The sequence below is a fragment of the Papio anubis genome, chromosome 7, assembly GCF_008728515.1.
Source record: "Papio anubis isolate 15944 chromosome 7, Panubis1.0, whole genome shotgun sequence".
In the NCBI taxonomy this organism is placed as follows: domain Eukaryota; kingdom Metazoa; phylum Chordata; class Mammalia; order Primates; family Cercopithecidae; genus Papio; species Papio anubis.
Window position 1 is genome coordinate 51,484,055 of NC_044982.1, and position 14,199 is coordinate 51,498,253.

Below are 14,199 nucleotides of genomic sequence, written 5' to 3' on the forward strand. Positions count from 1 at the left end.
GCCGGGCGTGGGCGGGTCGACGCAGGCGCAGTGTGGTGAGCGAGCCGAAGCGCGGGAAGCTGCTCTTGCGGAGCATCAGTCGCGGAGGTTCGGTCACCCGGGTGAGTCCCCAGTCTGGCTGCCGGCGCCCACCGAGGAGATGCGTGTTCCCTCTCCTGCTTGTTGTCTGACAGACCCTGCGCCTTATCCTGCTGCTGTCACTCGGGTGGGGGAAACCGGGCTGCGGAGAACGTGCTCTGGAGGAGACTAACCTCTCTTCCTATCCCCAGCCTCGCTGCTTTTCTCTCATTTGTAATAATAAGACTGGCTTTTATAAAACATTTTCAGGTAGATAAAGGAAAAGATGCCGGCCACACGGAAGCCAATGAGATATGGACATACAGAGGGACACACGGAGGTCTGTTTTGATGATTCTGGGAGGTAAGGTTCTTTGAGAAACAACGTTTCAGGTGCAAATGTTAAAACATTTATCCTTAAACATTATATATGCCGTCAGCTGAAAATGACTTTTGCAGATAGAGAGGAATAATGTTGAAATCTAAAATGGCACACATATTTCTTTAGATTTATTGTTTGATTCGGGCCGTCATGGTAGTTTATCAACAAAGTTATAATCGTACTTACAGAGGCACTGGAAAGATGGAGGTCTCCCCATATATTTTCCCCTTCTCTGCGTCTTACATTATTAATTTTGTCAGATCACTAGATACTACCTACTTGGCAACTTCGGTGGCCTGTTCTGTTTGGAATGGTATCCTTCCATGGCTCTAGTGATGCTATTTCCTTTTTTGCTTTTTTTTTTTTTTTTTTTTTTTTAACTTTTTGACGGCTTAAAAAAATTTTCCTCTGTTTGATTCCTAAACGTTAATATTTTCCTAGGGTTATTCTGGTCCCTTTTAGCTTTCCGAGTCCCATTCTTATGCACTACTACTGCTCGATTGGACGGCTTCCAGTGTCGCTCCTATGTTGATTGATTCGTTGAAAGAATATTTGAGTGTCTCTTTTCCTGGGGACCAGCGATAGAATAGAGCGAACCAGACACAGTCTTTTCCTCCGTTGAGCTTAAGGTCGTTTTGGATTGACAGGCATTGAGCACAAATTAATCACAAAAATAAATGTGTATTTAGAAATAGTAAGTAATATGTGCAGTCATAAATGTGTATGAGGAGAAGCTCATCTAGTTAAAGGAGTCAGAGAAGGCTTCTTTGAGGAGATGTTTCTTGAGACGCCGTCTGAAGACGGAGCAGGCATTAAGCAGTATAAAGAGATGAGTGATGGTGGCGGTGGGGTGGTGGTGTTGGCATAGTAAGCGGAGGCAATACTGTGTGTAAAGGCCCAACGGGGCCGGGGATCATGGTATGCTCAAAGACCTAAAAGAAAACTAGCCTTGCTAAAATGTGGAGAGTGATGCAGAGTTTGATGAGAGATTAATCTGTGAAGTTAGGCAATGGATGTCCTATCCAAGACCTTCTGGACTTTATTAAGGAATCTTGTTTTATCCTAAAAGCACTGAGAAGGTATTAAAGGCTTGAAGCAGAGAGATGTGATCAGATTTGTTTTTGAGAAAATGCATGGAGGATGAATTGGAAAAGGAGCACTCATGGATGCAGAAAGACTGTTAGAAGATACCTGTATTAGTTTGGGTAAGTGTGATAGAAACTTGGATTAGAGTAAACATGGGTATTAGAAAAGAGGATACATTCAGGAAATATTCAAAAAGATAAAGTCAACAGGATGGATCAGATACTAAGGATGGAGAAAGAGGCAACAGGGATAACGTCTACATTTCTGGATGTTACGGTTGAGAAAGTGATGCTTCCACTTGCAGATAATAGGGATACTTGAAGAAGGGCATATTTCACAGGTAGAGCTGTGGGTGGAGATTGAGTTTGCATTTGGATATGATTATTGTAGGATTTGTTAGAGATACTCAACTAGAGGGATAAAGTAGACAGTTGGATAAATGGATCTCAAGCTCAGAGAAAAATGTGAGCTAGAGGTAGAAATATACAATTGACTCTTAAACAACGTGAATTTGAACTGTGTATGTCTACTTATACACGGATTTTTTTCGATACACAAGTATGTCATGAGTGCATAAAATATATGTAGATACTAGTGTATTTTATCATTTACTACCATAAAATATACACAAATCTATTATAAAAAGTTAAAATGTACTAAAACTTACACAGACAAACATTTCCAGACCATCCACAGTCAAGAGAAATGTAAACAAACATAAAGATGCAGTGTTAAATCATAACTACATAAAATTAACGGTAGTATATACCGTATTACTGTAATAATTTCATGGCCACTTCCTGTTGCTATTTTGGTAAGCTCAAGTGTTGTATCTGCTTAAAACACTCTATCATGTTGTATCTGCTTAAAACACTGTATGATGCTCATGAGCAGTTTATCTCTCCAGTAACTTGCCTATCCCAGTAAAAAGATGTCTCTGGTGGTTCTCACATATTTTTCATCATGTTTAGTGCAACACCATAACCCTGAATAACACCATGAGAATCATATGAAGTGCCACTAGTGATGCTGGATCCTAAGAAGCAGACAAAAGTCATGACATTAAGAGAGAAAGTTGAATTGCCTGATATGTACTGTAGATTGAGGTCTGCAGCTGCGGTTGCTCACTGTTTCAAGATAAATGAATCCAGTGTAAGGACCACTGTGAAAAGGAAATTTGAGACACTGTTACTGCAACTATGCCATCAGGCTTGAAAACCTTGCACTTTTTGTGAAATAACTTCATCTTGTATTGAAAATGCAGCTTTTATGTGGGTATGGGATTGCAATAGAAAGGCATAGCTATAGACTCTAATGTGGTTCCAGAAAAGGTGAAGTCATTATCTGACAACTCAAAGCAAAAGGAAGGTGGAGGATCTAAAGCTGGAAAGTTTAATACCAACAGAGGATGGTTTGATAATATCAGAAAGAGATTTGGCTTAGGAAATGTCAAGATGGCCGGGCGCAATGGCTCACGCCTGTAATCCCAACATTTTGGGAGGCTGAGGTGGGTGGATCACCTGAGGTCAGGAGTTTGAGATGAGCATGCCCAACATGGTGAAACCCTGTTTCTACTAAAAATGCAAAAAATTAGCAGGCACAGTGGCGGGCACCTGTAATTCCAGCTACTCAGGAGGCTGAGGCGGGAGAATCACTTGAACCCGGGAGGTAGAGGTTGCAGTGAGCCAAGATTATGCCATTGCACTCCAGCCTGGGGAACAAGAGTGAAACTCCATCTCCAAAAAAAAAAAAAAAAAAAAAAGAAAAGGCAAGATGACAGTAGAGTCAGCTTCTGCTGACCAAGAGACAGCAGCAGACAGATTCCCAGACACCATTAAGAAAATCATTGAGGAGAAACATCTACCCGAACAGGTTTTTTGTTTGTTTGTTCTGTTTTTTTGAGATGGAGTCGGGCGCTGTCTCCCCGGCTGGAGTGCAGTGGTGCAATCTTGGCTCACTGCAACCTCCACCTCCTGGGTTCAAGTGATTCTCCTACCTCAGCCTCCCAAGTAGCTGGGATTATAGGCATGCGCCACCACACCCAGCTAATTTTTAGATTTTTAGTAGAGACGGGGCTTTGTCATGTTGGCCAGGCTGTTGAACAGGTTTTTTTTTTTTTTTGAGAGGGAGTCTTGCTCTGTTGCCCAGGCTGGAGTGCAGTGGCGCAATCTTGGCTCACTGCAAGCTCCGCCTCCTGGGTTCACACCATTCTCCCGCCTCAGCTGGGACTACAGGTGCCCGCCACCACGCCTGGCTAATTTTTCGTATTTTTAGTAGAGACGGGGTTTCACCGTGTTAGCCAGGATGGTCTCGATCTCCTGACCTCGTGATCCGCCCATCTCGGCCTCCCAAAGTGCTGGGATTACAGGCGTGAGCCCCCGCGCCCAGCCTGAACAGGTTTTTAATGTAGATTAAAGTGCCCTATTCTTGGGCGGGGGGGTGGGTTGAAATGCCACAAAGGACATTTATTAGTAAGGAAGGGAAATGAGCACCAAGATTTAAGGCAGGAAGGCTAACTCTAATGTTTGGTGCAAATACAGTCAGATTTATGATCAGAACTGCCATTATTTATAAAGCTACTAACCCCCAGGCCTTGAAGGGAAAAGATAAACACCAGCTACTGGTCTCTTAATTGTATAACAAGAAGACCTAGACAATGAGAACCTTTTTTTCTGGATTGGTTTCATTGATGCTTTGTGCCTGAAGTCAGAAAGTACCTTGCTAGTAAGGGACTGCCTTTAAAATTCTTTTAATGTTGGGCAATGCCCCTGGCCACCCAGAACCCCGTAAGTTCAATACTAAAGGTGTCAAAGTGGTATACTTGCCCCCAAACACAATGCCTCGAATTCAGCCTCCAAATCAGGAGTTCATACAGACCTTTACAGGCTCATTACATAAGCTAATCTATGGAAAGGATTGTCATTGCTATGGAAGAGAACCCCAGTAGAGAGAACATCATAGAAGTCTGGAAGGATTACACCATTGAAGATGCCATCATTGTTATAGAAAAAGCTCTGAAGGCCATCAAGCCCAAAACAATAAATTCCTGCTGGAGGAAACTGTGTCCAGATGTTGTGCATGACTTAAGATTGACAGCAGAGCCAGTCAAGGAAATCATGAACGAGATTGTGAGTATGGCAAAAAAGATAGGGAGCGAAGTAATTTCAAGATACGGTGCTTGGAGACATTCAAGAGCTAGCAGACACGACTGGACGCGGTGGCTCACACCTGTAATCCCAACACTTTGGGAAGCCCAGGTAGATGGATCACTTGAGGTCAGGAGTTCGAGACCAACCTGGCCAACATGATGAGACACCCCCCCCATCTCTACCAAAAACTTAAAAAAATTGGCTGGGTGTGGTGGCACGCACCTGTAATCCCACATGCCACCTTCTCTTGGGAGGTGGAGGTTACAGTGAGCCGAGATTGTGCCACTGCACGATTCCAGGCTGGCCGACAGAGGAAAACTCTGTCTCCAAAAAAAAAAAAAATGGCTAATAGACACTAAACCCAAGAGTTAGCAGAAGACAATTTGATAGAAATGAGTGCTTCCAAACTAGTGCCAAGTGATAAGGAAGAAGATGTAGAAGAAGCAGTGCCAGAAAACAGATTGACTTTAGGCAATCTGGCAGAAGGGTTCTGATTATTCAAGACTGCTTTTGACTGATTTTACAACATAGACCCTTCTATGATATGAGCACTGAAACTGAAGGAAATGGTGGAAGAAAGATTGGTACTGTATGGAAACATTTTTAGAGAAATTAAAAAGGAAAAGAGTCAGACGGAAATTATGATGTGTTTTTATAAAGTCACACCAAGTATGCCTGCCTCTCCTGCCTCCTCCTCTACTTCTTCCCTGCTTCCACCTCTGAGACAGCAAGACCAACTCCTCTTCCTGTTCCCCATCGGCCTTCTCAATGTGAAGATAATAAGGATGAAGACCTTTATGATGATCTACTTCCGCTTAGTGAATAGTAAATATATTTTCTCCTCTTTATGATTTTCCTGATATATTTTTTCTCTATATTACTATATTATACAGATATAGTATATAATACGTACACAAAATATGTGTTAATTGACTGTTTTTGTTATCAGTAAGGCTTCTAATCAACAGCAGGCTATTAGTAAAGTTTTGGGAGAATCAAAACTTATATGTGGATTTTTGACTGTTGCGGGGTCAGAACCCATAACGCCCATGTCGTTCAAGGGTTACCTTTACACCTTTAGCTGGTAATTTCCAGAGTTCAGGATTGAGGTCCTGGCTAATAATATAAATGTGGGAAATGTCCTTATATACATAGTATTTATTACTGTGAACTTGGACGAAATCACTTAGGGAAGGAGTAAATATAGGTAAGAAAAGACGTTCAAGGGTACTCCAAAATATTTAGAGATCAAGTTAAAGAGGATCCAGCTAAGGAGACTAAGAAAGAGTAGCTAGAAAAGTAGAGGACTGAAAGACAAGAAGGATGTTTAGAAGCCAAATGAAGTGTTTGAGGAACAGGAAATAATAAACTCTGTCAGATGCTCCTGGTGGGTCAAGTTGAAGACTGGGAATTCACCATTAGATTTAGCAATGTGGAGGCCATTGGCAAGTTTTATAAAGCGGTGAGAATGAAAACCTTGAAGTGGGTTCAAGATAATAGAAGGGAAGGAATTTGAATTAGTGAGGTTGATACTATATGGTTTTGATTTTGTCTCTAGTAGCAGAGGGGTATAGAAAGAAATCAGTCACTACTTAAGAGGGCTGAAGAGGAAACACTGACTCCAGAAGAATGACCAGAAAGAAAGCTGAGTAGATAGAGATTTTGCTGGTGCCTCACCATGAACCTCATGAGACTCAATGAAGGAGTCAAGGAGAGGTGGTCAGATTAGGGAAGGAATGTTGCTCTCTGAGGATAGAGTTGAGGTAGTAAGAAATGCATTGGTAATCATTGACTCCTTGAGGTTATGTCATACAGTGGATGAAGTCTTGATATAATTAATCTTCATGCCCAGACACTGATAGTGGATTTCTTTTTTTGAGACGGAATCTAGCTCTGTCACCCAGGCTGGAGTGTCTGGCACTCCAGATCGTGCAATGGCACGACCTCTACTCACTGTAACCTACACCTCCTGGGTTCAAGCGATTCTCCTGGCTCAGCCTCCCAAGTAGCTGGGATCACAGATGCCCTCCACAACAGCTGGCTAATTTCTGTATTTTTAGTAGAGACGAGGTTTCGCCATGTTGGCCAGGCTAGTCTTGAATTCCTGACCTCAATTCATCCGCCGGCCTTGGCCTCCCAAAGTGCTGGGGTTACAGGCATGAACCACCACACCCAGCCTTACTCTTTATTATTTTAAAGTAAATCCCATACATCTTATAACTAAAATCTGGTTTCTTGGGGGTTGAAGCTGGTAGAACAAAGCTTTAGCAAGAGTCATGAATCAAAAAAGAGAAGGCACAAATAAAATAATATTAGAGATAAAAAAGGTACAATAAAGGCTTCAAAATATGTGAATACATTGACACCTTTATGCTAATAGTTTTGAAAATTAGAAACAAAGGTACAATTTTCTAGGAATATGTAAATTAACAACTTACCCAGTTTACCCAAGAAAAATTAAAAATATTTATTTACATTGATTATCCAAACATTAAACATATGATCTCAATGTTAATATATGTAGGATAATCATTTCTGGTACATATTTATGTGCTTTAATCAGTTTTTTAGCCTGTCCCATGGTATTACTGATATCTTTCTGAAAAAAATATTTTAATACAGTGTTATTTTAATTTTTCTCATAAAATTAGCTCTAGCCTTGTTTAGAGTTGCATTTTATGCCTTATAAATTTGAAGTTAGATCTTCAATTCTTTTTTTTTTTTTTTGAGTCAGAGTTTTACTCTTGTTGCCCAGGCTGGAGTACAGTGGCACCATCTCGGCCCACTGCAACCTCTGCCTCCGGGTTCAAGCAGTTCTCCTGCCTCAGCCTCCCAAGTAGCTCGGATTACAGGCACGTGCCACCATGCCCGGCTAATTTTGTATTTTTAATAGAGATGGGGTTTCTCCATGTTGGTCAGGCTGGTCTCGAACTCCGACCTCAGGTGATCCGCCCACCTCAGCCTCCCAAAGTGCTGGGATTACAGGCATGAGCCACCATGCCTGGCCTAGACTATAACATTTTTTAAAGAGAAAAATGTTAGGTTCTAAGGTACTTGGCAGACTCAGAGCAAATTCTACTAGCTGGGAGAGTCATAATTTTTAAGAATTTGTTTTAATTGTAATGAGTAAATACTTCAGCCTCAGTATTTTTATAGGTTCTGTCTTTTTATCTCCATTCATGGTACCCTTCTTCAATAATAGGGTCTTCACTATTTTTAAGGACAAAATTCATCAAGTTGTCTATGATTCTTTTGGATGTTTCACAGATTTTAAGCCTATTCTTTTATTTCATTCTGGCACAGAACGTAAATTTATACAATTAAAAATAGGAGTTCTATCAAAAGATTCTTCCCACAAGTCAAGATATTTCAAAGTACAGTTACAGAATTTTAAAATGAAATCATTCACCATTCCAGCTTTTCATGTGCAATTTGTTCAATTCTTATTTGCTTTTGTAGGGATAAATTTCAGTGTCTTCCTGTGCATAAGTTTTGTTTTCATGAATTGCATTTCACTAAAAGCTTCAAAAGCTTAAGTTGAATGCTTTGATTAAAGATGTCTGTTTTCAACTAAATGCAACTAAGATTTAGAGGACTTGTTTCTGATAATAATAATACCATTATTACAGTAAGACCCTTAGGTTGTTTTACAGGGTCGCTCTTCAAAGGCTTACAGATTTTAAAACCTAATCATTCCAAGCAGAGGGAGAAAGTATGTCCTGCAATGCTAGTATTTTTAGTGTATTTAATTAACATTGGTTTGTGCGCTGCTGAGGTGGGAGGATTGCTTGAGGCCAGGAGGTCTAGTAGTTTTTGTGTATTTAACATTGATTTGTGTGCAACTGAGGTGGGAGGATTGCTTGAGCCCAGGAGGTCAAGGCTGCAGTGAGCCGTGGTAGGGCCACTGCACTCCAGCCTGAGCAACAAAATCAGAAACAAAACATGTTTTTTTCAAAAATTCTGTTGTTCTGCAATTCTAGACATAAATAAAATCTGAAAATTTGACAAGTATGGCTTTTTTGTTGATATGTTATCTTGCAGCTAATTTGGACAGAATCATGAATTGTAATTCCAAATTCAAGTACTTTTGTGTTTCACAGGTTTCCTAATATAGTAAGAACATTGATTTTTCTGGCTGGGTGCAGTGGCTTACGTCTGTAATTCCAGCACTTCAGAAGGCTGAGGTAGGCGTATCACTTGAGGTCAGGAGTTCAAGACCAGCCTGGCCAGAGACCAGAGATGGTGAAACCCCATCTCTAGTGAAAATACAAAAATTAGCCAGGTGTGGGTGGCACGTGCCTGTAATACCAGCTACTTGGGAGGCTGAGGCAGGAGAATCACTTGAACCTGGGAAGTGGAGTTGCAGTGACCCGAGATGGTGCCACTGCACTCCAGCCTAGGCAACAGAGCAAGACCCTGTTTCAAAAAGGAAAAAAAAGAATATTGATTTTTCCTACAGCATTGTAGAAAACAATAAAATTAGTATGTAGTTATTTGATACAATAAAGGATAAAACCATTTAGAAGAAAGTTTAGACTACTCTGAAAGCACTTCTTTTTTTTTTTTTTTTTTTTTTTTTTTTGAGACGGAGTCTCGCTCTGTGGCCCAGGCTGGAGTGCAGTGGCCGGATCTCAGCTCACTGCAAGCTCTGCCTCCCGGGTTCACGCCGGTCTCCTGCCTCAGCCTCCCAAGTAGCTGGGACTATAGGCGCCCGCCACCTCGCCTGGCTAGTTTTTTGTATTTTTTAGTAGAGACAGGGTTTCACCCTGTTCGCCAGCATGGTCTCGATCTCCTGACCTCGTGATCCACCCGTTTCGGCCTCCCAAAGTGCTGGGATTACAGGCTTGAGCCACCGCGCCCGGCGAAAGCACTTCTTTCACAGGACTGCTTAACTCTATTTCCTGCCAAAGTTTGTATTTGTATTACTGTAAAAATTAAGAATTTTATCACTGGTGTTAAACTTTTCAAATAAATTTACATAGAATCCCCAATGATGTCAGATATTTCACTTTCAGCAGAGTGAACTTCCAGATTTACTTTGTTTCCATGAACTGAAGAGTAAACTAAACTATTATTGGAATTAATATGGGTGATTTTCTATTTAAAACTCCTGATGACATTGATATAATACTTTTATCATTTAACTGTTTGAAAGTTCTTTTGCTGTCCATGGCCATACCACCCTGAATGCACCTGATCTCATCCGAAATTTCTTTTGATAATGGAGACAACCCATTAACAGTCACTTCGCTTTTTTTCTTTTTTTTTTTTCTTTTTTTTGAGATGGAGTCTCGCTCTGTTGCCCAGGCTGGAGTGCAGTGGCGCATTCTCGGCTCACTGCAAACTCTGCCTCACGGGTTCACACCATTCTCCTGCCTCAGCCTCCCCAGTAGCTGGGACTACAGGCGCCGCCACAACACCCGGCTAATTTTGTATTTTTAGTAGAGATGGGGTTTCACCGTGTTAGCCAGGATGGTATCGATCTCCTGACCTCGTGATCCGCCCGCCTCAGCCTCCCCACTTCGCTTTTTATGCTAGGACCAGAAAACTTGGAATGAAAAGTGAACAAAATTATTTTAGAACAACTGACATTTCTTTTAATGCTGCACTGTCCAATACAGTAGCTACTAGACACATGCAGCTATGTAGATTTAAATCAATTAAAGTTAACTTCATTAAAAATTCAGTTCCTCTGTCACAGTAGCCACAATTGCTCAGTAACCAGGTATAGACCATTTTCATCACCTCAGAAAGTTGTTTTGGAGAGCACTAAGTTCTTAGGAAGAATCATGCTTCACAAGATATAAACTCAACCTTCTGCAGGAGTAGAATCACAGTTTTCAGGCAGCCTTCTTAAGGTAACTACTAACTTGAATAGATACTGATTCTTCTTTGGGACTTTTTTCTCTTCTAATTTTCCTGTGGTTGGTGTTATCACTATAGTGTCACTATAGCCCCATGGTAAATGTCAACTAACATTTTATTCAAGTTATATTTTCATTATCAACTTTCCTGAGCAGAAATTTAGTATTTAATCTTTTATTAAATATGTACTTGATATACTTTTTTAGCTTGTTGCCACTGAAAGGGTTGTGTTGGTTTTTATTTTTTTCCCAAAATTTAAAAAGCATAGCAATCAATAAAATTAATATGTAGTTATTTGATACAATAAAGGACAAAACCATTTAGAAAAACATTCAGAGTACTCTAAAAGCTCTTTAGAAGACTGCTTAACTCTATTTTCTGCCTTTATTTCTTATTAATTTCACTATATTTCACTATAATTTTCCATTGGTCCCACCAACTGGCACCTATAACTTTGTACATCTCCTCCAGTGCACCTGCTGATACACCAAGAAGCCCATCGAGGCTGGGTGTGGTGGCTCATGCCTATAATCCCAGCACTTTGAGAGGCCGAGGTGGGTGGATCACCTGAGGTCAGGAGTTTGAGACCACCCTGGCCAACATGGTGAAACCCCGTCTCTACTAAAAACATGAAGATTAGTTGGGTATGGTCGCGCACGCCTGCAGTCCCATCTACTTGGGAAGCTGAGGCAGGAGAATCACTTGAACCTAGGAGGTGGAGGTTACAGTGAGCTTTGATAGCACCACTGCACTTCAGCCTGGGAGACAGAGTAAGACTCTGTCTCAAAAACAAAAAAAAAAAGTCCATCGGAACAGAAACGTGAAATACTTCTCTCATGACCATTGGGACTGAAAGAAGTAGCTATCCCTAGGGTCTTATGTCTGAATTCATTCCGTTTTTTACTGACATATTGGCACTGAAAGGATTTGTTAGTTACATTGCATCAGGAAAGTGTAGGGAAAGGGGAGATAGTTTATCACTAGTCATTTTACAGATTTAACCATGTGTTATGTGTGTTATATTAAATGAGACCATGGCAGAAGCTGGAAGTACAAAGAAGAGGTCTGCCAAACCCACCCTAGCCTTTTTTTTTTTTTTCTGAGACAGTGTTGCGCTCTGTTTCCCAGGCTACAGTAGTGCGATCTCGGCTCACTGCATCCTGTGCCTCCTGGGTTCAAACAGTTCTCATGCCGCAGCCTCCGGAGTAGCTGGCATTACAGGTGTGCACACCACCATGCCTGACTGATGTTAGTATTTTTAGTAGAGTTGGGGTTTCGCCATGTTGGTCAGGCTCCACCCTAGCCAATTTTGATGCAACTAATACTAATATTGAGAGGTGACAGTGTGCTAGCAGCCCTCACGCTCCGTGCCTCCTCGGCCTCAGCGTCCACTCTGGTGGCGCTTGAGGAGCCCTTCAGCCCGCCACGGCACTCTGGGAGCCCCTCAATGGGCTGGCCGAGGCTGGAGCCGCCTCCTTCTGCTTGCTTGTGGGGAGGTGTGGAGGGAGAGGCGTGGGCGGGAACCAGGGCTGTGCACTGCGCTCAGGGGCCAGTGCGAGTTCTGGCGGGCACGGCCCCGGCCTGGGTCTCACACACGGAGTGGCCGGCTGGGGCCGCCGGCCCAGGGCAGTGAGGGGCTTAGCACCCGGGCCAGCAGTTGCGGAGGTTGCGCGGGGTCCCCCAGCACTGCCGGCCTGCATGCAGCACGCTAGAATTGTCTCTGGGCCTCAGCCGCCTTCCCGTGGGACAGGGCTCGGGACCTGCAGCCCGCCATGTCCGAGCCCCCCATCCATGGAGGGCTCCAGCTCGGCCCGACTCTCCCCGACGGGTGCCGCCCCCTGCTGCTTGGTACCCGGTCCCATCCACCGCCCAAGGGCTGAGGAATGCAGGCGAGGCTTGGGACTGGCGGGCAGCTCCGCCTGCAGCCCGAGTGCAGGATCCACTAGGAGAAGCCAGCTGGGCTCCTGAGTCTAGTGGGGACTTGGAGAACCCTTGTGTCTAGCTCAGGGTTTGTAAATACACCAATCAGCACTCTGTCTAGCTCAAGGTTTGTAAATACACCAATTGGTACTCTGTATCTAGCTAACCTAGTAGGGACTTGGAGAACTTTTCTGTCTAGCACTCTGTGTCTAGCTCAAGGATTGTAAACGCACCAGTCAGCACTCTGTGTCTAGCTCAGGGTTTGTAAATACACCTATCAGTACTCTGCGTCTGGCTCAGGGTTTGTAAATACACCAATTGGTACTCTGTATATAGCTAACCTAGTGGGGACTTGGAGAACTTTTCCTTTTAGCACTCTGTCTAGCTCAAGGATTGTAAATGCACCAATCAGCACTCTGTCAAAACAGACCAATCAGCTCTCTGTAAAGTAGACCAATCAGCTCTCTGTAAAATGGACCAATCAGCAGGATGGGGGTGGGGTCAGATAAGGGAATAAAAGCAGGTTGCTGGAGCCAGCAGTGGCAACCTGGTCGGGTTCCTTTCCACGTTGTGGAAGTTTTGTTGTTTCACTCTTTGGATCCATGCTGCTTTTAAGAGCTGTAACACTCACCGTGAAGATCTGCAGTTTCACTTCTGATAGCGAGATGACGAACCCACCAGGAGGAAGAAGCTCCAGACATGTCTGAAGGAACAAACTCCGGACACAGCATCTTTAAAAACTAACACCGTGAGGGTCTGCGGTTTCATTCTTCAAGTCAGCGAGACCAAGAACCAACTAATTCCGGACGCAATATGTTTTAAAGTGAAAATTCCTGGACAAATGCCAGGCCGATTGGACAGATAAACCAGGAGCATCCCAGGCAAAATGAGACTTGTGGTCCTCCTGTCTACTCCCTATAGAAGGCAGCCTAACCACCTTGCTCTGGCATTAAGATTATTCTAAATAAGTGACCTAGACTTCATTTTCCTTTTCCTTTCCTGGCTTGTGTGCTCCAGGTAAACTCCCCCGTGCTGTGTTAACTCTATTTTGGTTCATGTGATTTTCTCTGGAACTGCCCTTGTCACCAGTCTTAGCATATCTAGTCCTACTTGTTCTTTGACTTCCCAGTGTAAATACCATCTTTCTTAGGAACCTTTTTGGTTTTCCCAGGTGAGAATTAATCTTTTTCTTTGGAACATCCACAACTCTTTGTATAGTTTTTTTTTTTTGCTATTTATTATATGTTATTTTTCTATTTTATTACATAAGTTATATTTTGTTTTTACTTTTTTGTATATATATAGATAGGGCACATACTAAATGAGTAAAAGCATTTGGAAGATGAGAAGTTTAAAATAAGATACAGATGGCTATTTGAAACATATTTGGATAGTTGAGCTCACACATCTATTCATTTATTAGTTCAACAAATATTTATTAAGGTTTCTGTCAGAGACTGACTGGTGCTAGGGATACAATGGTGGGCAAGGAAGATACGGTCCGTATTGTTGCAGAGATTATATGCCCATCTGTCTTACATTCTTACAAATAAATGATTTTATGCTGGCCAAGCATGGTGACTCATGTCGGTAATCCCTTGACTTGGAGAGGTCAAGGCAGGCAGATCCCTTGAGCCCAGGAGCTCGAGACCAGCCTGGGCAATGTAGGGAGACTCTGTCCCTACAAAAAATAAACAAATTAACCAGCATGGTGGCATGCGCCTGTAGTCCCAGCTACTTG

At 42.5% G+C, this 14,199-nt stretch overlaps 1 protein-coding gene across 5 annotated transcripts in view; it reads left to right on the plus strand.

Moving 5' to 3' along the window:
- Positions 1-2: 2 nt before the first annotated feature.
- WDHD1 (WD repeat and HMG-box DNA binding protein 1) overlaps positions 3-14,199 on the plus strand; it is an 84,588-nt gene continuing 70,391 nt past the window's right edge. For 3 of the 5 annotated variants that reach the window (XM_009211573.4, XM_009211574.4, XM_009211575.4), the window contains exons 1-2: positions 3-101; positions 328-420. In XM_009211573.4, coding sequence (XP_009209837.1) covers positions 344-420 — 77 coding nt within the window. In that variant the 5' untranslated portion in view covers positions 3-101; positions 328-343. Of the gene's footprint in view, positions 102-327; positions 421-1,507; positions 1,644-12,936; positions 13,476-14,199 lie in introns of those variants that run through there. The other 2 variants (XM_021941241.2, XM_021941242.2) reach the window with 2 other exon arrangements.